This window comes from Neopelma chrysocephalum, unplaced genomic scaffold (genome assembly GCF_003984885.1).
Source record: "Neopelma chrysocephalum unplaced genomic scaffold, ASM398488v2 Primary Assembly neopelma1_96942, whole genome shotgun sequence".
NCBI classification, from domain to species: domain Eukaryota; kingdom Metazoa; phylum Chordata; class Aves; order Passeriformes; family Pipridae; genus Neopelma; species Neopelma chrysocephalum.
The window spans coordinates 2,842,032-2,863,724 of record NW_020925585.1 but is presented as its reverse complement, the minus strand read 5'-3'; the positions used below and the strand labels follow the sequence as shown (position 1 = coordinate 2,863,724).

General features: G+C 40.6%; 2 protein-coding genes across 2 annotated transcripts in view; both read right to left on the bottom strand.

The window, feature by feature from the left end:
* The window catches only part of PGGT1B (protein geranylgeranyltransferase type I subunit beta), a 35,700-nt gene extending 32,041 nt beyond the window's left edge, over nt 1–3,659 (bottom strand). The window contains 1 exon segment of the mRNA XM_027670854.1: nt 3,529–3,659. Within this exon segment, the coding sequence (XP_027526655.1) occupies nt 3,529–3,659 (131 nt within the window).
* Nucleotides 3,660–3,904: 245 nt separating this feature from the next.
* On the bottom strand, nt 3,905–12,571 carry CCDC112 (coiled-coil domain containing 112). Its single transcript, XM_027670853.1, has 10 exons — nt 12,405–12,571; nt 11,938–12,053; nt 10,604–10,725; nt 8,880–8,969; nt 7,818–7,893; nt 6,850–7,240; nt 5,609–6,016; nt 4,863–4,958; nt 4,164–4,282; nt 3,905–4,080 (listed from the first exon to the last, which is right to left on the bottom strand). The coding sequence occupies exons 1-10, from the start codon at nt 12,450–12,452 to the stop codon at nt 4,050–4,052; spliced, it is 1,497 nt and encodes a 498-aa protein (XP_027526654.1). The 5' UTR covers nt 12,453–12,571; the 3' UTR covers nt 3,905–4,049.
* Between the last annotated feature and the right edge of the window lie 9,122 nt (nt 12,572–21,693).

The following is a 21,693-nucleotide window of genomic DNA, read 5'->3' as shown; positions in this document are numbered from 1 at the left end:
TTAAAACACATTTTCACACTATTTTACCCAGCTGAGCTACTTCCAATAAGGCATAAACAACATGCCAACATCAGCACTAGAAACTGCTGCAAAGTAGGTCCCAAACCACAAAGCTGTGCATACAATACAGACAGTAAATCTCATCTATAGTTAAAAATATATGTCAAATACATGAATTTAAAAAGTGGTTTTACCTATAATTGGGCTTCAGTTTACTTATTCGGAGTTGATTGTCTCCAGCATTACTAAGGAACAGCCTGTGTGTGCTGGAATTTTCTTGTGATGGGCAAGAAGATCTGGCACCACTGGACACAGAGAGGTCCCAATACAGCCACCTAGATACTGCATCCTTACTCCATAGGCTATCCTACCTCACAGAAATTAAACAGACATATGTTCCTACAAAAACAACTCTTAGTAGCATCTCAGGTGACACATGCCATGAAGAGTAAGAATTTTGTCTACAGTCATTTCCACAAAGGACGGTCAACAGGACATCTCTGATGACACATTCAGACCTCTTTATCTTCAGCCATGAACAAAGACTACGGTTTCTCATCAGAGTTCAAAAAGCATTTGAAATTACTGATCTGAGAAACTGATTAGGTGTGCTACAAGGAGCGCCATGAATTATCACAATCTGAAGGACTTCAGAGACTAGGAGTTGACTTTCCTGCAAAACCTGATGGTACTGGCAATCAGTATGTACGAAACACTATCAATCAGAACACTTAAAAAGCACTCTTGCTGCAGCTACTGTTGCATGCAATAACTATAGATAAAAACAATTATGAAGGCTTTGAGCCAAAAAGTTGAGTAAAGAACATTAAATGAATTTTCTTTATTCTCCCTTATTGTTTGACAATCTACAGGCTAAGTCAGAATGGACCAGCACAGTGTGGAAAATTTCAGTCTCTACTACCCGTGTCTGGCGACAACAAATGCTGCAGTGCAGTGAACAAAAAACATCTCACTGACAAATGATTTTATTTATTTATTTATTTAACACATCTTTAATTTAATTGAGTTTCCCCTCTAATTCACAATGGAACCATGCAAAGGCAGGAACAGGGGAAGCAAGAATAAAAGGCTTAAAAGCATTTCTTTCTGCAGCAGTATCAGCTTCAGAGGTTTGCTTAGGGTTTGCTGAATTCAGTGACCTTGACCTTGGCAAAAAGGCAAACTTAGTACCCTTGAGGTCACACTGGGGATGATGCATTTATGGTTTAATCCCCCCATTTTGTCAACAGTCATACATGCACACCTCTAGAACACTGATCTAAAAATCACTGTAAGAGAACTAAAAAATCTGTAGCTGAGTAAAAACTTCACAACTACAAAAAACGCATGAATTTACATGGCCGTGATTTTTATTCTAATTGAAAGCTTAGACTGTGCTCATTAACCAAAAATTAAGGCATCATGAAATAGTTTCAAATTGATGGTTCCAATTTTCAGAAAACAAGTGTTTTTCCAGTACTGCACAGCTATTATGTGCAACACACTGGGCACTGGTTTATTCAAGGTACTGAGGCTACTATGACCACACATCAAATTAAAGCTCAGACATCTAATTAATTTCTCAAGAGTTCTCAAATAATCATTGTTACTATTATTCAGTAAGATTGTGGAAGACTTTTTGTAAACTGGAACTTCTGTTTCAGATCAGTGGCAAACTGCAACAAGCTTGGCAATGCAATCAGAGCCTCTGACTGATCCCACCTTCTGCAGAACATAGGGTTTCAGATGAGATTTCCAGGACCCTGACAAGCCAAGTCATCAGTGGAGACTCCATCACTTCACTGGGCAAGCTGTTCATGGTTAACTGCTCCAATGGTGAAGAATATTATCCTACATGCACACAATTCTTTCTGAAGCACCTTATTCCCATGGTCTCCTGCCCTGTCACCATGGTCCCTTCTAAAGAGCACACCTCCATCTTTCTCTGTAGTTAGTTTCTCAGTAACAGAAGACTGTGATCAGATTCTTCCTCTTCTAGACCAAAGACATCCCATTTCTTTAGTATTTTCATATGTCAGTGGGCTAAGGTTAGCTATTTGTTATCATTCTAACACATCTCCATGTTATTGTACCTTTAAGGTCTAAAACCAGTTAAAAGTATAGGAGGCCTAAACTTCCTCTTGCTGTCATCTAAAATAACTGAGAAAGTACACTGAAATACCAAATAATTCTTAATGAATAAATTATTTGCAGCTCTGAAATCAAAATTTCAGAAAATTACAGAATGGCTGGGGTTGGAAGGGACCTCTGGAGATCACCTAGTACAACCCTCTCTCTGCTAAAGCAGGTTCACCCAGAGCAAGTTGCACAGGATCCTGTGCAGGCAAGTTTTGAGTACCTCCAGGGAAAGAAACTCGACAACCTCTCTGGGCAGCCTGTCCCAGTGATTGGTCATCCCCACAGTGAAGAAGTTTCTGCTCATATTGAGATGGACCTTCCTGTGTTTCAGATTGTGTTTGTGGCCCTTTGTCCTGCCACTGGGCACCACTGAAGAGTCTGGCCCCATCCTCTTGCTGCTCAACCATAAGGTATTTGAATGCATTGATAAGATCCTCTCTCAGTCGTCTCTTCTTGAGGCTGAACAGGCCCAGCTCCTTCAACCTCTCCACACATAACAAATGTTCCAATTCCCTAATCATCGTGGTAGCCCTGTGCTAGCCCCTCTCCACACACAACCTGGCACTACTTGTGCTAGTCCTTACATGGTTCTGCCAAGTGTTTGTGCTCTCAACTGAAATAAAGCTTGATTCAGCAGGACAACCTGATCAAAGCCACTGAGCATTCTTCACAGAATGACTTGCAGAAGATGATACTATGAAAAGAATCTGATGATTTTATTGGTTGAATAAGATATCAAACCATCTACATATCTCCACGTTTTTATCAGGTAAAACTTGACAATCAAGTTATTGATCTTCTTGTGCCTCAGATGTAACCAATTACCTTACGTGAAGACTTCAAGAATATGAAGTAAGTACATTCTCAAGTCATTACAGGGACAAATGTCCCTCTAATTCATAACATACTTCACTGGTATTTTATCTCTTATACTAACAAATGAAGACTTAAAATATTTCTCTTACATGAACAAGAATCTTATGCGTGTTGACCCAGAGCAACAACAAAGCTTAAGTAACTTATTTTAAAATGGCTTCCAGGGCGGATTAAGCAGTGGACTGAAAACAGATTAAAAGGATCAACAAGTCTTCCCGCGGGGATATCGGGCAGTTTACGTGAGCAGAGACTACGCCCCTACATCAACCCGGTTTTTAGGGAGCCTTCTGCAAGTGGCCGGATTTACAAGGAGGCTTTTCCTTCCGGCCACGGCGGTGCTGCTCCCTGCCCACGGCCGCGGGAGGCCAGGCAGCCTCCGGCAGGGACTTCCCGTGGAGGCGCCCGCCCGGCGGGGAGGGGGTGAGGGCGGCATTCCGGGACGGGCAGGGGGCGCCGGGCGGGACACGGCGGCACGTCGCCCGCCCGAAGCACGAGAGCCCGTCCCGCTGCTACCTGCTGGTCTCCAGGGACGAGTAGCGCTCGGGCAGGATCTGGAGGCAGCGCTGGAAGAAGCGCACGTGCCGATCCCGCAGGAAGTCCAGCCGCTCCGGCTCCCCCGCGCACGGCGCCGCCGCCGCCGCCATCTCCATCCCGCCGCCGCTGCCCGCGCCCGGCGCGCCCGGACCGCGTCACCCGCGGGACCCGCCCCGGGGCGGGGAAAGGGAAGGGAACGGGGAAGGGGGAAGACGAAAGAGGAGAACAGGGGAAGGGCCAAAGCGGAAGGGGAAAGGAAAGGGCGGGAGCCAGTGTGACGACCCACCCGACCCCGAAGGGATTGTCCCAGGCAGCTATGGGGAAACGTGCTTTTAATGCCAAGGGACATCACGCCCGGCCGGTCCCACAGGCGGCATTCCCAACCCGACACTCTCAAAATACAAAGGGAATACACGTCATGTGTCAAGCCAACTCTCTGCCGGCTCCCGAAAAGTGCTGGCTGCTGCTTCGTCTTGCGGCAGGGACAGGCTGGGGCGCAGCTATAGCCCTCCTCTCCAGGCTGGGACAGCCCTGACAACAAAGCAAAAAGGCATAAGGAGCTCGTACATTAACTGCACCTCTGTCAGGCTACACGTCCAGGGCTCGCTCCTCACCTGTGAGTAACACGTAACAGCAGTTCTGAAGCCGCTGGTGCCATCTCCTTCCTACGTTCTTCCCAGCCCTTGGTAGCTTTGTGCAACTCGGATCGGTCTCTGGTTACCTGGATCTCGACCTCAGAATGAAACAAACAACCAAAAAAAAAATCGATCTTTTTCCAGAAGGAGTTACATTGCACTCCTCGGGTCTTCACCACAGAAACAGGTGCAGAGTAAACAGAGCTGGCTAGACAGAACGAGACATTTCTCTCCATAGTATCACAGGGAAAGGGTGAAACATGAAATCAGTAAGAGGGGCAACAACTGCTTGCTGTCACTAAATTTTAGTAATTTAAAAGGTTAAACTCTTTCAAAACCCAGTGTACTCAAAATGCTTCCAGAAGCCAGTCCAGTTTAATCAACGATAGAAAACCATTTCAAAAAATAAAAGCCAGCACCCATACTGCAGCATTCTATGACCTACAGACTTTACCCACGTAAATACTGCCATGAGATAAATAAATGCTCATCTTTTGTTTTGTTTTTAAACACAAGAACAACTATACCTGTTGCATTTTTGTCTCCTGATAACAAGAATTACTTTGTTTTATCAACCATTTAGATAATTAAAAACCATTGCTTTTTAGATCAGTGAAAAAAAATTTGTTTAAACCACCATGCTGCACGCACCTCAGATTACAACAAACAAAAAGTTACCTTCTCTCTCAACTTTGCCAACTTTTTTTCTTTTTCTTGTTCCTCTATTTCTTTAGCTTGTTCCTGTAAAACCCTTAGCTCCAGTTTATGTAGATCCTGAAATACAATTAATGGAAAAGTAAACTTTTCTCTGGAAGTAAAACAAATGATATAAAGCCTTTTCACGGTTAATTATTTTTTGTTTTGAAATTATTGCCATAGTACAGGAAGTTTCACTAGGTAGCTACTTACTATAGCTTGTCCTGCACAAACAAATTATAGTTACATGACTTTGAAAAAAAACGGAGTAGTTTAAACTCTTTTTATAAAACTCTAGTGTGAATGTTGACAGTAATATCTCCAGTAACTGCACTTATGCTGATATGGGATCTAATTTTACCTAACAGCTACTGAAAGCTACAAGGATATTCAGATATCTCTTTTTATCTCATCTGCATCCAACACTCAGGTCCTCTGACGTTTTCTATAGCACGGAGGACAACACAGCCCAAGTAGTTTTTCTCATTTTTACACCGAAGTAAATAAAACCACTTCTATATGTAGAAAGAAACACGGGCTTGAGTAATCTTGTAGAATTTAGATATTGAGGAAAAGGAACACCTGTGTCTAAAATCAAGTTTCATACTATTTTTTGTCTGCAATAGATGCTGTTTTCATAGTGAATCAATTATGTGTATGAAACTTGGATTTTAAAAAGTGTTTAACATATACATAACATATGCATAAATGAAGGTGTAATTACGCACACGCTCTTGAAACCTAGAAATTTTTTCTGCAGCAATTTTCTTCCCTTCCTCCTTTTCAGCTTCCTCTCTCTTCTCAATTTCAAGCTTTTCAAGTTCCTCCTTTACTTTCTTCTGCAAGGTATTCCTTTCCAACAGTAACTTCACATGGTATTGGCGCTCTTTTTCCTGCCTTTTCTCTCTCTCTTCTAGTTTCAGTTGTGACGCTTGTTCCATTGCAAATGCTATTGCTTTCTGTTTCTTCCATGCTTCAACTGCTGCTTGTTTTCTTTTTCTTTCTTCTTCTGCTTTTTCCTTCTGAGTTTCTTCATGCTGTCGCCATTTTTGCTTGAGCATTTTTTCTGATTTCTCTTTCTCCTTCAAGTTTCTTTCTTTTTCTTGCTGCTTCTTTTCTTTCCACTTCTTAATTGACTGCAAGAGACCGGTAGGAAAAAATTACAAGGTTTTAATGAAAATTTACAGATTCATATTGATTCAGTCTGATGGAAAGATACTACAGATAGGAATTAGAAGTTTACTGAAGGCAAAACTTAAGGCAAAGAAGCACCTACATATGTTTTCTCACATTTTTTTTCTATTTTATGGATCACACGGACAGGTTTAATAGATGTCTGCTAAACCTGTTTCAGTTACAGCAATTATAATAACTTTGGGTAGTTATGAATGTTGGTGTAATATGCTTTTTCAATACAAACATATTTCAGTTCCTATTTTTCTCAAATTAACAATTCAACCTACTATTTCGTAATAGTTTTTATGTCAGTGTATCTTTTATTACTCGGATAGTTTTTGAGAGAATCATAATTCTGTATGTCAGTCTGGTCTGGCATAGGTAGATCGTCTGTACAGCCCGACCAACATTCTTAGGGACAAATGTAATAGGAACTGTGATTTCAGATAGGATCACTTGCTGCACCGGGATTGGCATCTAACTTGCTAGACCACTACCACCAGAAACATTTATAACATACTCTGGCAATACACAATCCACTTCAGTGTGTTATTAGGTCTATGCATATTGGTAATAACTTATTAAAGACAAGTACTTTTGGCAGGTTGAAGATGCCAAAGACCTCAGTTATCACGGCTAGGCTTCGCGAACAAAGAAAGACCTCAGTTATATACCAACAGAAATCCACCTAGCACTACCACCAGAGAGGCAGATACAAAAATAAGAAATGTATGTATTTTAAAAATAAGTACTTTTTCTTAAATCTCCAAAAGCCCTAGAGGGGTTATTTTACCTCTTTCTTTCTTGCATGTAAAATTAGAAATTCTTGATACCATTTGTCATGCTGTTCAATATCTTCTTTTGTTCTTCCACCGAGATACTGAAGGGCTTTATCCATGTAAGACAGCTTTCCTCTGTATTTAGTCCATACTTTCAGAAAATTTTGATGATCGTAATCATCCCAGCCTCCTTGACGCCCTCCTGTTTGCTGAAGGAATCTTTCAAACTCTACTACTTCTTTGGGTAGATGATTTTCCAGTGTTTTATCAACTGTAACCCTGGCTGATGGTAATTTTAAAACTTTTTCTGTTGTTAAGCTGCCTAATGCCCACAGTTCCACTTTTCTCTCAAAGAGACTTAGCTCATTAATGGTAGCTTTTTCCTCTTTCAAAAGCTGTTCATATCTGAAAAGTGACAAACACTGCAATGTAAGAAAAAAAATCCAGTATTCGTTGTCCATTCACCAAAAATGAATTTTGGAATTGTTCAATGCCACACAAAAGCTATTCTTCAAAGATTAAGAACTGAAGTAGTAACAGCACAGCTGTAATGATCTGATAATAAAGCACTACACAATGAGAATTTAGTTACCCTTTTACTGAAAGCAGACATTTATGGCACTCATACAACTAACTCAATCCCCTCCTGACACCAGTAGAGAGGAAGGAAAATCCCCACAAACCCACTCAGAAAACAGAACAACAGTCATCAACAAAACCCCCACAAACTAATATCTTCTGCAGCCTTTCTCTAAAAAGCGTTTTCTTAGGCAAATGGTTGTTACATTGGAATGCTGGAATAGTCCGTCTAAAACACAGTTTATCAGGATTCTAACGCTGATAGCTCGTGCTTTGATTTACATACTACAGGAATCACTAGTAAAAGAGTAAATGTAAAGAACAGTTTGCTGGACTAATGCAAAGTTTTCATTGTGTATTATGAAAGCACTTTTTCTTGTAGCTGAAGCATGTATAAACATACATTTGCCTCTGTTCCTCTTTAAAAGCATTGACTGCGTTTTCAATTTCTTCCATCATTTCCTTGAGCTTGTCAACAACTAAAAGAGGAAAAGGGAAAAAAGCATACAACTTAAGAAGTCCACAGTATTTACCAGCACTGTCCAGAAATGCAGAGACTTTCAGGACGTGCATTTCAGTGCACAAAAAAGCATGCATTTCCATCTCAAGGAGCCTTAAAAGACAGACTCTTATTTATTGAACATGTGTGTTTAGGCAGTGACTTAGCTAACTGGATGCAAATCCCAGTATAAATGTTTATTGCCATTAAAGAAGTCTCATTTTGTCTAACCCTCAACTGATTGTCTGAATAAGACAGCTTTATCCCTAAAGAGTTCTGCTTTTGTTTTTTTATAACAGTTTATAAACAGTTTATGCAGTTACTGACTTAAACACACTCAAATCTTTGGTTTATACCAGGTTGTAGCAATCCTATTTAGCCTGCAGGTCACTACTTTTACAAAGCTGACAAAAAACATCAAAGTAAGACTGTCCAGTGCTCTCAGCATGCTGTAGTCCTGACTTTGAGAAAGATGGTAAGACAGTTGTCCAGAGAAGATTGCTTTTGCAATGGTAGAAAAAAGTTTTAGAATCTGTTTTAAACCAGCATAAATCTCTGTGGATACATACTGAACACACAGTTAAACTAACCTGGGTTTTGGTAAACTTATATAATCTAAAACTCTTATTTCAGCTTTCATGCCTTGCTAGTTCTTGGTATCTTCACTGACATCTTAAAAAGATAATATTTTTTTTGTAGATTAACACTGAATAAATGAAATGAGATGCATTTTATCTAGCATCAGAAAGCCCTCAGCTAGTAGGAGGGCCTCAACTTAAGCTCCACACAAGGTAGTCGAGTATCACAAGCAAATGGTTCTTTTAGTGCCTATTTCCCAAAAGTTTCAAACCATCTTACCTGAATAAGTTGTTGCAGCATTTGCTATAGAAGGACAACGACAAGTCCAACTATGCAAGAAACCTGCCTGTAGACGAAAATGTTTTTAAATCTGTCATCATGACTTACATTCTGGTGTAGGCTTCACATCCTTTAATTGTTGCTGAAGTCTCTTCACATTGTTTTGTATTTTTGATAGCTGCTGCAGGATTTTAGCTTCTGTTAAACAAAATAAGGTGCTGATAGTTCTAACAGTTTCTCTGTGCATTAAATTCCACACAAGAACAAGACCAATGAAGTATCCAAAATATTGGGGATTTAATCTAAGCAGGGACACAAATTGTGTTTGATCATAAGAAACTGCTGTAATATCTGTAACTGCATGTAGCTGACCACATGGTCCTTGTACCTCCCCACACAGAATCAACAGATTTTAAAATTAGTAGCTCCCATTTCTAAGGGGAAGTTTGGAGAATACTGCCTATGTAGATGATAACTTCTCTAGAGTTTTGAGGGCAACTTTGACCTAGGCTTCAAAACACTCACCTGTGAAGAGAAAGCAAACTTGGAAAGTGTATGTGAATGCACTACTTCAATGAGATTTATTTGTCTGCTGTGTTAAATAGGGTAGAATCAATGTTTTTGTGTACTCCAAGCATGCGTGCATTTATTTGCTTTTTTACCACTTGGCTCCTCCTCGATCCATAAATAAGATACTGAGGAGGATGAAGTTCTGGATACATCTTAGGTACTAAGGAGCTGTATCTTCCATCCTAAAAGATTTGGTTTAAGGAAGGAATAAGAGATTCCAAGACCTAAATGTAACAAAAGGTTACATGACCCTACTGGTTCCTGCTGAGATTACAGAAAGTGCAAAAGCACACAGATCATGCTGAAGTAAATGGAAATTTTGAGTGTTCTTGTACATACTCTACAAGATCATACTCCAACACTCCTTCACATCTCACATGTAGCGTCTTACAACTCTCATCACTGTCCTCTTTGTTATCCCGTAACATTATGTCCATTCATACTTCCATGCTCCCTTCTTACTCCTGGAAAATTTTCTGAACTTATTAGCTTAGTCATTCCTTGAAAATACTTACATTTCTTAAGGACTGCAAGATGTAAAGGATGTTGTAAGATTCCTTAAAGATGCATATTAAAACATATGCAAATTCATAAGGTAAGTGTACTTTTAGTTGTCTCTACATTCCTTTCCTTTCTTCACTTATTTTGATCTATATCAGATGACATAGCATGATTTATTTGATTACTTTTTAAAGAATCCAGGAACTGTGATCAGGGAGTAACTTTTTTTCTTGAATTATATTATTAGTCTGTAAATGGAACAGATACTATAGGACAGACTGTGTACCATCTCACAGCACTATTTAAACTAGGAATCGTCATGACCCAAAAATTAAAAAAAATGCAAACACAGAATTGTTTAAAAGTATATTTAAAGACAGCAATCAGTGTGTGAATGTTACAGTAAGAACGTATTTATTGTTCCTTAGCTAGACTACATTAGAGTTTGCAATACACGCACAAAATTGATTCCAAGTTTCTGGAACAGTACCTTTCCACCAAAGTTTTTGTGGGTGGTATCTCTTACATTCAAGATTAAAAGAAAATATAGAAGGCCCAAAATGTTTATACTTCTGAATTTTGCAAGTGAGTTGTGGAAGTGTTTATAAGCAGTACACATGGTGAAATTATCACACTTATCAGTACGTAGCTTCCACCTAAACTAATCTCTCTGCACTGCTGATTATTAAACCATTTACACAAACACCAGCAGATTAAGGAAAAAAAAGGCAAACAATAAACCAAAACAAAACCCCACTTACTTTCCGTTTTTCTGCTGACAGTCATGCTGCGTTCCAGATCCTCTAGTATTCTGTATTCTACCCTGAAATCACTCTTCCTATTATAAATAAGTCCACTTTTGTCTTTTTCTATATTTGCAAGCCTAGAAAAAAAGGGTGCCACAGTGAGTAGGGCACGAACACTCAGCAAAACCCCAAAATTTTCCAAGGTTAGTGTGCAGCTGAGGCTATGTCAACTGGACTGCCTGAGAATTTCTACAAATCCCTGATTTGTTCCTACAACTGTTTTCAAGGAAAATCTTTTTGCAGTTACAAGACTACACACCAAAGTAACTCAAGAACTTGAATGAGAGAAAGAAATTAACAAGAAAATCACCTCGCTGATAGGCAGCAGTTCACACACTGAAACAGCCTGAAATTCTATGTGTATCCTCATGATCTGGAAGCCTTATGAGAATTTTCCCTGAAAAGTGCAGGCAGACAGGCTGTATTAATACAGTGGCACACCTAGATGGAGCCCCAGCACAAACAACACTACAGAGGGACAGTGAGCCACAATTAGATGGCATGCCTCATTTCAAGCTGCTTGGGAACGTCTACATTACCTAGCAGTCAAATTTGGAGCCATAACCCTGGGTTCAGGGTAATCAAGGTGAAGTCAATTCAGTCAGACAGTGTAAAGCACTGCTGTGAGACTTAAGTGCCACTGTTCATTCAGGATTCACAACTACAAAGGTCTCCTTCAGCCAGGTGGCTACACTACTATTCTGCCATCACTATTCCTCATAAAGCTCATCCACTCAAGAAGAAAATTCCCTTTTCTTTCAGCCACCAGTGTAGTTGTTACCAGCACTTAGTCAAGATGTAGGGAAACAGATTTAAATCACTTCTGTGCCTGAGCTGTCTTGAACCCTCCTTTTCCAAAGCAGTGGCCTAAATATTTTAGATGAAGTCTTTCAGTTTTCTCTGAAGGAGCTTTTGCAGTGCTGCTGCAATTCCCCTTTTGTTAGTATGTCTTAAGGGCTTTAGTTCCTTAGAAGTGTAAGCACAGCTGAGTAGGAAAACTGAGAACTCAATTGTGCCACACACACACACTTCCTTTTTTGTGCACCTAAAGCAGCAGTTCTTACTAAACAAGATGACTGGCCAAAGTCCAAATAGCAGTTGGAACAACAGGGCATTTTGGAGCTCGTAAGCCTATCCTGAACTCCTGTAACAACCACAGTAATTTTTCTGAGCTCCTGAAAAGGAAACCTTAGCCTGAAGATTTCATTACTATATATTCTTATTTAAACATTGAGTTAATGCTACCTCCAGAACAGAATGAAAACATACTTATGAAGTGTTTAACTTACTGAGCTTTTAGCTTTTCTGCACTTCTTATGAATTCAACTTTCTTAGCTGGCTCAGCTTTCATCTTCCAGTTCTGAAATTGTAGACCAGCACCTGCAGCATTGGAACAGCCCTCACTCTGTAGATAACAAAATAAAGTATTATTCACAACCAGTATTTTTTTAAATGCTCGTTCGTTAGTTTTAAGCAGACAACACCACACTGCAGAGTGACAGCATCACTTCTGTTTTCTGCTGGCGCTAGTCAACTAATTTCCAGTCGCACAGGTACGAAACTGGAGTGACGAGTGACGGCGAGCTGGTGACCGCACACAAAAAGGCACTCCTTCAACAGAGAAATGAAACATCACCGGCTTGCTTTAGCAGAGGCTGCCATTCCGCGGCCAACCTCACAAACCTGCGCTGCTTCCTACGTGTTCCTGTTGAAGGCTCATCCCTCCGCCCCCCCCGGGACGCCGGGAGGCCTTTACCTGTTGCTGCCCGGCGGCCGCCGCCAGGGCCGTGGCCAGCGCAGCCATGTTGCCGCCGGCTGCGCTGAGGGGAGGGGCGGCCGCGCCTTTTCCTCACACGATTTAACTCTTTTTTTTCCTTTTCTCAGCTACCGTAGGGCTGGCGTTACTGGCCCTGGTTTCATTTATGTCGGGATTTAAGGCTTTGTATTGATTGCTTTCTTCAGGAAGACCGGAATATGCCCTCATTGTCCTGTCAGAATGTAAAGAGTTCCACGTTATTCAGTAAATTTTTTTGGGACTCTGAAGATCACGTTTTTCACTCATGTTTTTACGAATGAAACTTTAAAATGAATTGCCATTTAATATTTATGTGGAATAGAAATAATTAATCATGCAGTGGCTCTCCTAGCTAAAGACACTTTAGGAACTGGTGTTTTCCCAGCTGCAGAACACAACAGCACTCACAGATGCTGGCTGAGCAGCCTAGGCTGAAGGCATTTTTTTGCCTAATTTATGTTTTTAACAGCACTTTCCTGATACATTTTCCTTTTCATATTTTTTGACTGTACTAATATTTGTTCTCTTTGTATTTGCTGAACGGAAATTAAAAAGTAAAGGAGAACATTTCAAAACCTGAAAACAGTTGTCAGCATGAATTAAAGAGGATTGTTCTCACAGATTGTTACCTGTATTCTCTCCATGGCAATGCTTCAAAGTCTTCTTTGCCTTGACCTTCACTATTAGATGTTAGAGGAAAAAGTTAGTAGTGTTAGTATTTGCTTTCTTTTGGTGGTTGTCAGCCCTTCCAAGTTTTGTTGCTGTGATCAACAAATTGGCCACTGGCCAGGGACTGCCCCACTGGAAGCACCTGTTTTCAGCAAGCATTTAAGTAAGGTGTCCCCACTCATAGTGTCATTCAGATACTGTTCAGTAGTTCACCAGTTTCCAGATGGGCAATCCCTGTTATTATTTGCCACATGCTTTACTTGTGAGTTACTCAGAATCCTAAGAACTTTACACAGTTGTGCTGGAAACCATTTGCAGGGATATTTCAGGTATTGGAGCAGAGTTAGACTTGGTTACTTCTGGCTTTGAGCACCAGGGATTCGGACATCAAGTTGCGATGCTGGTATAAAGATGAACCTTGGCTTCCAGCTGTGTCAGGACATTACTTCATTCCCTTGGTGGAGGAGGACTCATCTCATCCAGGATATGCCTGCAGTGGGTTGACCTGGACTGGGCACCAGATGTCCACAAAGCTGCTCTGTCACTCTGTCACTCTGCTCAGCAGGACAGGGGCAGAAATAAGATGAAAAACTCATTGGTTGAGGTAAAGGCAAACACCACTCTCAGAAGCAAAGAGAAGCAAAAAGATTTATTCCCTCCTTGCTCTTAGTAGGTGATGTCCAACCACTTGCGGAGGAGCGTGGCCCCAGTACGTATAGCAGTTGCTTTAGAAGGCAAACACCTTAATAAAAAAATACACCACACCTTAGCTTTTATTTTTACAACATCATATGGTATGGAATGTCCCTTTGGTCCTTTTGGGTCAGCTATCCGAGCTGTGTCCCAGCCTCTTGTCCACTCCAAGCCTACTGGCCTTTAGGGGAGATGTTGAAGAGAGAGCCCTGATGCTTTCTGAGCACTATTCAGCAGAAACCAAACACTGGAGTGGTCTCAACACTGTCATGGCTACAAACACAAAGCACAACTCTATGTGGACTGCGACAGGGAATGTTAACTCCATCCTAGCCAGACCAAATACAACGCCACAGCTCTTGGATGACCTCTGTGCCCTTTTTGTAATCAGGTAATCTAAATCCAGAAGAAACAAGCTAGGTAATTATGTAATTGTCTCCTGACCTCTCCCACATTCTTTCTCAGCTTAGTTTGGTGTTTGAAGGCCATGGATCCCTGACTTTTCTGTGTGTTTTGCTTCATAAAATCTTTCAGGATTTTGCAAAAATGTGAAGCATGGAAATACTCAAAAGGTAAAGCTGTTAAGATTTAAAGTAACAGGGTATACATAGAACAGAAAAAAAAGACCAAATAAAAGAACCCCCCCCCAACATTAACCTGGAAGATGCAGTGCTAGCAGTCAATCAATTCATCACAGTCACTTTATTTATGCAAGAGGCCTTCTGTTGCAGCGTTGGTTCGGCAGTATCTGATATTTTCTGAAATTCTTCAAGCCACATAGATAAAAAGGACTGCACCAGAACTTCATATTCTCATCCATGAGATCCTTGAGGAAACCACCTTTCTTACCAGGAGAAATAAGTATCCACTTTTTGGAGTGCTGGTTTTTTTTAATTGGTGCCTCTGAGACCTCAGCAGGAATGCATTAGGACAGTTGTATCAAGCAGAAAAGACAGACACTGTTAGATAATCAAAATCAAAACAGTTTTAAAGAGAACAAGTAAATTAATGATCAGGAAAAAATCAAAACCTTTCACACTCTGAGTACAACTATCAACTTGTGAAGGCATTCATAACATTGTCTAGGTATCCCACACCTAGTAGAAACACCTAGTTGCTGCTAACATGGGCTTAACTTGTGTTTTTGTTTCTGAAAATGATATGTCCACTCTATCCTGGCCTTTAATTTGCAGATCAGAATTAAACAAACTTAAGACATCACTCATAATAAAAAAGAAAGTATGGAAGCAAGTGCTAAACAAAAGCTATTGCTGGTACATGGATGATATGTGCTTATTCTGGGGACCTGTAATAATATATTGGGAGGAGGGGTGGATAGGCGGAGTTGGGAGGTCACCTGATAGGTACACCAGCAGTAAGTGCAGTAGTGCAGATGTGAACAAGGATCATACAGTTCTTTACTACGAAGGCAGGCTGCTTTCCTCTGTTTAGCTTTTGTCCACCAGGTGTCATCTGAGAAGCATCTTGTAGCTACTAAGGGCAGAGCCTGCATCCAGCCCTTTATCTGTCTCTCTCTCTCTCTTTAGGAGATGATCTGGCCACATATTGACACCATTAGCTCCCCTTTATTTGATAAGGACAGAGTCTTGTCGCTTCTCCCTTTGAGACCTGGCCTAGGGTGCTAGCAGACCTGACAACCTGGACACACAAAGGTTTGTTGCTCTGCAGCTGTAGACCAGTGTCAGTGTCCCTCCAGTACCTTCTCCTGCCACTGCCTAACTTGCCCCAGAAATTGAGAAACTCCAGACTAGACAGTGGCATTATAGAAGATTCCTTTTCTGTTTCCCAGATGAGTCCCTAGTCCACTCCCCCTAACTCACTTTCTCATAAAACTGTGCTTTAGGTACATGCTTGGTGGCATGAAGGCAAGGAATATAGGTGGCAGGAAAAATAATTTGAAAAAGTTTCCTCTCCTTTCCTCCCCTCCCCTCCTCTCCCTTCCCCTCCCCTCCCTCCCCTCCCCTCCCTCCCCTCCTCTCGCCTCTCCTGGTTGAAGTCTAGATTTCGCACTAAAATTGAAGTGGAAGACCAAAGAGGAAATGAAAAAAAAACCCTGGACAAACCCAAGAGTTCCAAATGAACAGGAGCACAAAATTTTAATTTCTTCACTTTCTCCTGATTTATAGCTACGTAAATGAAAACTGGATAATTATTCATCTTATTCATTCCTTTTTTTACTCCAATTCTACATTTCCTTTTTTTACTCCAATTCTACATTTCCTTTTTTTCTCCCCATTCTCTAGAACTTTTTAATGTATTTTCACATTATCTCCCATTCTTGCCTCTTTTGTAATTATGTCATTATTCATCTCCCTTTTCTGTTGTAAAAGGAGAAAGAAAATGTTTCCCACAGCGGTACTCAAGAGAAACAAGAAGAGATTGCAGGCATGCCAGCAAACAAACAATTCCCAATGTGTTGTTTAAGCCTCAAAGGTTTTCTTGAAAATCATTCGGAATGTGATGAAGGAGCTAGTTCTGAGTTCAAGTCCTAGTGTTCCAAAATACTGTCCTTAGATGTGGCAAGCAGAGGACAGAAATGTGCTCTGGCAAAATTACAGAAAATTTTAGACTTGGCCAAATCTCAACACAGCAGAAAAGTTGGATGCTGTCCCTGGTACACATTTGTAGATTCAATCAACAACCTTAGCAGCTGCTTGTGTTTGAAACTGGCACAACTCTATAGGTCACACTACTACATCAGTCATGCTGGGGCTTTAAGACTTTACTCAGCAGCTGTCTCTGCCACTTCTTTTTCATCATGAGTTTTTAGTTTATCAGCACCTATGCTGCTCTTCTGTAATGTTATTAATGCAATCAAGTGTGAAGGACTTTCTTTTGGCTTTTCTTTGGCTTCTGTAAAAAACTGGCAGCCTACTTTGGGCTGTCAGGAGCTCTTCTTCTCCCTGTCACTTAAAGACCAAGAGCCTACTAACTCAAATATGTCAGAGGCAGATAAATGAGAATGTATTATCAGTCAGGTTCTCTAGAGAAGCATGTCCTTCAAAAAAGAAAGGGATTCCTAGATGCATGAGTAAAATGACTAGCTGGCAAAGCTGACCTGTAGTAGGAGCAAGTGCAAGGATATTTGTGCACAAAAGCAAAACTGACATACACAAATAAAGAGAACCACCTGTTCTGTCACAAGTGCATGGCCTAGCATTGCTACAACTGGAAGTGTTTAAGAGTTTCAGCACTGATTTCATAATAAGCACATTAAAACTCCTAATTTTTATGATTACTTTTATTTTTCTCAGTTCTGGTTGCTACAGCTTGCTGTGGTAGCTATGAGAGTTGAGTGATTAAATTAGTAATCAGAGTTAAATTTTTAATCAGAATTAAAAGGTACATTTTAGAATGTTGTACTTCTAAATTTTTTGTTTGTAGTTACTGTAGGTCCTTATGCTTAAGCAGCTGAATGAGCATGAGTGTGACTTGGGACTGTAATTGCACAACCAGTACAGCAACACATATGTCAGTCACAGTCACAATTTTTGCCTTTGTTTTTCTGGATATATGACTGAAAGATACAAGACACATTCACTGCTAGTTGACATGGAAACAAGTCTTTATGGTTTAAAAAGGGAACAGATAAACCAAAAGTCCATTTACAGAAAATAAAAAAAAGAAATATTGTCTAAATTCAGATTAAAAAATAAACTTGACATGGGGACAACATTTACTATTTTCATGGCCACCATAAGGCTATCCCAGTTTCACAAATTATCCTGGATTTCAGCAGCATAGAGTTAAATGTTGTGTGTTTCACAGATCTACTTTGCAATGAAAACAAGCAGTTTGCTAGCAGATTTTCTTTGACCAGCACCCATTTATCAAAGAGATGCAACTTCCAGACCATATTCAATGTTGCCTCTACTTTTACACCTGGCTTCAGAACAGTGTACTATAAAATGTGACACTACCAGTGCCAATATTAAGTCAAGTAAATGTTTGGGCAAAAGATGAAGTAAAAATTTGTGGGCATAAGATAGGATCTTGGTACTATTTAAGAGGAAAGGATATGGTGAAGACCTTCAACATATTGTCCTGTTCCCTTGCTCTTTCCTGATATCTCTCATGTGGAGCATACAGTCTCAAAGTCATGTTTGGGATATGCTGGGATAAATACTCCTGGTTTCTGTCCTGTTCATGCCCCAGTGAAGTCAGTAGAAATGTTGCTATATGAACAAGCTGACACAAAAAGCATTTGTGTCTAACTTGATGCATTTTGCTAGGGTTTTCGACAGGTTTTTCACCCCCAAATACTACAGAAGCAATATTGACAGGCAATTAGAGAGGAAATAGAGAGCTCCGGAGGCTTTAAGGTCTTTCATATTGTCTTAATTTTTAATTTTCCTTGATTTTAAAACAGTGCTTAGAGTGAGAAGACACCCAGTGGAAAAACTTGAAAGCAGGCAACAGGGAGACTACCTGTTACATACGCAGGAACTGATCTGGTAGCCTGGATACCATCGACACCAGCCTTATGGTTCCCAGCATAGCTCCAGGAACCTGAGACTGTGAGAAGAACCCAAAAAATATTCTGTATAGATGATCTGCAGATGTGTTTGAAGACATTGACCTCTTACATATTTGTCCAACAAGAAGCATAACGTAACATAAGTATTTTTTTCTCTTGGATTGCTACTAGTGCATAGCTACCTTAGAATAATCTGCATAGGCATTATTGATTCCTGTCTGCAGTAGCCTGAAATTAGAAAAGGTTTGAAATGAGCCAGAAGGGAAAATGAATCCCATGAGCATTTTTACTCCAGTGAACATTTTACTCTTCTTTTGGAAACCTCTAATGTCAGGCAAGTGTTGTGCTAACAGGGGTTGAAAATGTCACAGTAAGTGACCCAGGGTCAAACTGAGATTAGTAATTACATTGTGTTATTGTATTTTTTATTCTTTCCTATTTGTGCTTTTTGCTTTTCTTGGGATATCAGATTTTTGTGCCTTTTAAAGTAGAAAATGACAACAGAGCACTTTTGATTAGTTCCTGCCTGTTCCTGCCAAATATCAAGCTGTTGTTTTCAGTGAAAATGAACAGACTATCAAGATGTACGAAACACAGTCACACTAATGTAGGTGAAGACAATTTTTACATGTGTAATGTGATATCAAATGTGTAAGGTGCTGGAAACAGCTGGAGTGAAATAGCTCACGGTGGAGGTACAGTGACAGAGTGAGTGGAACAGTGACAGTGATTCAGAGGATATCACTCCTGCCTCCAGCACAGCTGCTCAGGGGGCTTGAGGCAGGTCACGTAGGCACCACTGGCCCCTACACGGAACATGCAACCAGTGTGTAGTGCTTAGGGAGCTTGTGTGGATAGTGCTGGGGCATTGCCACACATCTTAGGAACATCTGTGTTGAGAATTGCATGTCAGCATTTGTTCAACCACTACTTTGGAGCACACAAGGTCAAATAAATAATCAAATCTGCATTTGTGCTGGGCCTGCTGTTAGACACAACTGTAAAACACATGATTTAGGAAAAAAACCGTTCAAACATATGCAAACACATGGAGTGTGTGTATAGTATCTTAACCTTGTTAACATGGACCACAAGCCTGGAGGTTGCGCTAGTCTTCTGTTAGATAATCCACAGAAATATGTTTGCTTGGAAAAAAAACAGCATTGTGGGGCACAACAGAGAAAGTGAGGGATGCATGCTTAATTTCTCCTCACAAACAAGCTCTTGTATCAGGCTGAGCCATGCTAAGGAAATGCAGGAAGTCATACAATGAGATCTTTTCCTTTAATGAAGTCTGTAAGAAGGGGTAATGCTGCTGATTACACCTCTGAGAGGAAGCAGCCTGCCATATATACTTTTGGAAGATAAGAGGCGTGAGAAATGTGAGAGGCCTAACTATATGTTACAGAACTTTCTGTCAGTTTGGGGAAAGAATACATAGTACAGTATATTTCATATTTATAGAATAATACAAACAGATGGGACTGTTAGTAGCAAGAATAATTCATCAGCAGACAGGCCAGGATAATTAGATGGTTTTATCTGTGTATGAGCATAACCCAAAATCTAAAGGTCAAGCTGAGATTACAAGTGGTTTTAATGCCGGTAAGAGTAGTGTGCTCACAAAGCCAAATGGTTGTGCTGGTGTAGGCTGTTCTGTAACACTGCTGAAAATAGCAACTACAGGTTTCCACTTTTTCCTGTGTTTCCCATGGATAGTAATCACAGGCACCATCTATTTCCCACATAAATCTTCACAGGACACTTCCAAACTCCACTCAGGTGGGTTGTACCTAGAGCTAAGGCAGCACTAAAGATTACTTAAAGCCGCTTTTGCCCCTACTGCTTTCTTCCTTGCCTTCTGGCTGAGTGGTACCTCAGTACCCACAGGAGAAGGAACCAAAAATGAACTGTAGGATGCCAGGGCTTTTCTCTTGTCAAAAGGCACGTGTTTGTAAAGTGATGAACACACACTGTGAGTACCATATTAATAAACAAATGGCAGTTACTACACAAGCCAAACAAAATAGAGATGGGCACCTTTTACAGATATTTAGCTGAAGCTATGTAGAGAGACATAACAAACCCCTGAGTATACAATAGTCCATTTAGAAGCATATTATCAATTGGTACATGATAAAGGCTGGAAAACATCCCTAAAGTTCAACATTCCTCTTGGAAACTATTTCACTGCACAGTTACACCATTAAGCAAACTGTTATATGCTCTGACAGAACTTCTCAGGGGATTTTCTCCATTTCCAAGCAAAGTTCATCTTTCTCTTTTTTCCCCCCCATAGTGTCATTTTATTTATTGGAGAATTCCAGTAGGTTTGATAATGCTGTCTCTCCTCCTGACTTCTGTCAAGAGCTATTTCCATTATGTTTTCTTTAAAGGAGACCAAGTCTGGATCCTGGCGATTCCTGCAAGTCAGATTACACTATCAGAGCATGCCACTCTATTGAGAAACTTTAGTATCCCAGTTACAATGCTGAGGATAATTACAGTTTATGACAGGGTACTATGAATTGTCTGACCCCTGCTGTGCATGAGACAAATTGTCCTTTTTTTTTGACTGTACCTCTGTTGACCTTCTCAGGTTTTTGTCTCTAAAATGGTGTTTTTCTGTCACAGTAACACAATGAGCACTCAAATGAGTACCATTTGCTAGGACGTGGGAATACCCCTGTGGCAAATGAACATGCAGTGAGTCACACTGATGCTCTGACACTGCTGATGTAATGTGATTTGAAAAGTTTCCCTGTTTAGAGAACTACAATGCAGTGAGATGCATGGCTTTAGCATCTTTGCATCTTTGTGTTGGAGGCCTCTATTAACACAGCAGCACATCCACACTAGAATTTCAGTACCTCTTCAAAACAAAAGCACTCCTTCTAACACCCTGCCCATGTGTTCTAGATCCTGCCATGCATTAGAGGTCACTTTGTCTTCTCCCAAAGTCAGGTAAAATGACCCAGAAGGATTTTCCCCATGTACCCATCTTTCAGGTGGCAAAAAGCTGACGTTTTGTCTCTTTCATTCCCCATCTGCTCAAGGCCCACAGCTGGGGGACAGAATATTTGGAAATGTAAGAGGCTACATACCTGGAAACTGCCGTGTTTGTTGGGAATCTGGCATGGTGAGTCCACCATGCAAAACACAGTTTACCTGCAGACCAACAGCTGTGGTTCTCCTTTCCATTCTGCCCCCAGTCTCTTTATGGGTGCAATCAATATGGTCTGAGTGTTTGCCAGGTTATTTTTCACATCACAGTTGCTTCTATTTCGTTTGCACTAATAAAGGCTCCTGCAAGGGTAAGGGGAAAGGCACAATGATGTTTCCTTAGCCATGAAGTCAAAAGGAAATGCTAAGCCTTTCAAATCTGACTCT

What these genes read in the sequence shown, in the direction of transcription:
- CCDC112 (XM_027670853.1), bottom strand. Translation starts at nt 12,452, where the DNA reads ATGGCTGCGCTGGCCACGGCCCTGGCGGCGGCCGCCGGGCAGCAACAG. An exon ending in TACATGCAAGAAAGAAAGAG is followed by an intron (nt 6,017 to 6,849) that starts GTAAAATAACCC and finishes GGTCTCTTGCAG; the next exon opens with TCAATTAAGAAGTGGAAAGA. An exon ending in TTTCTAGGTTTCAAGAGCGT is followed by an intron (nt 4,959 to 5,608) that starts GTGCGTAATTAC and finishes ATTGTATTTCAG; the next exon opens with GATCTACATAAACTGGAGCT.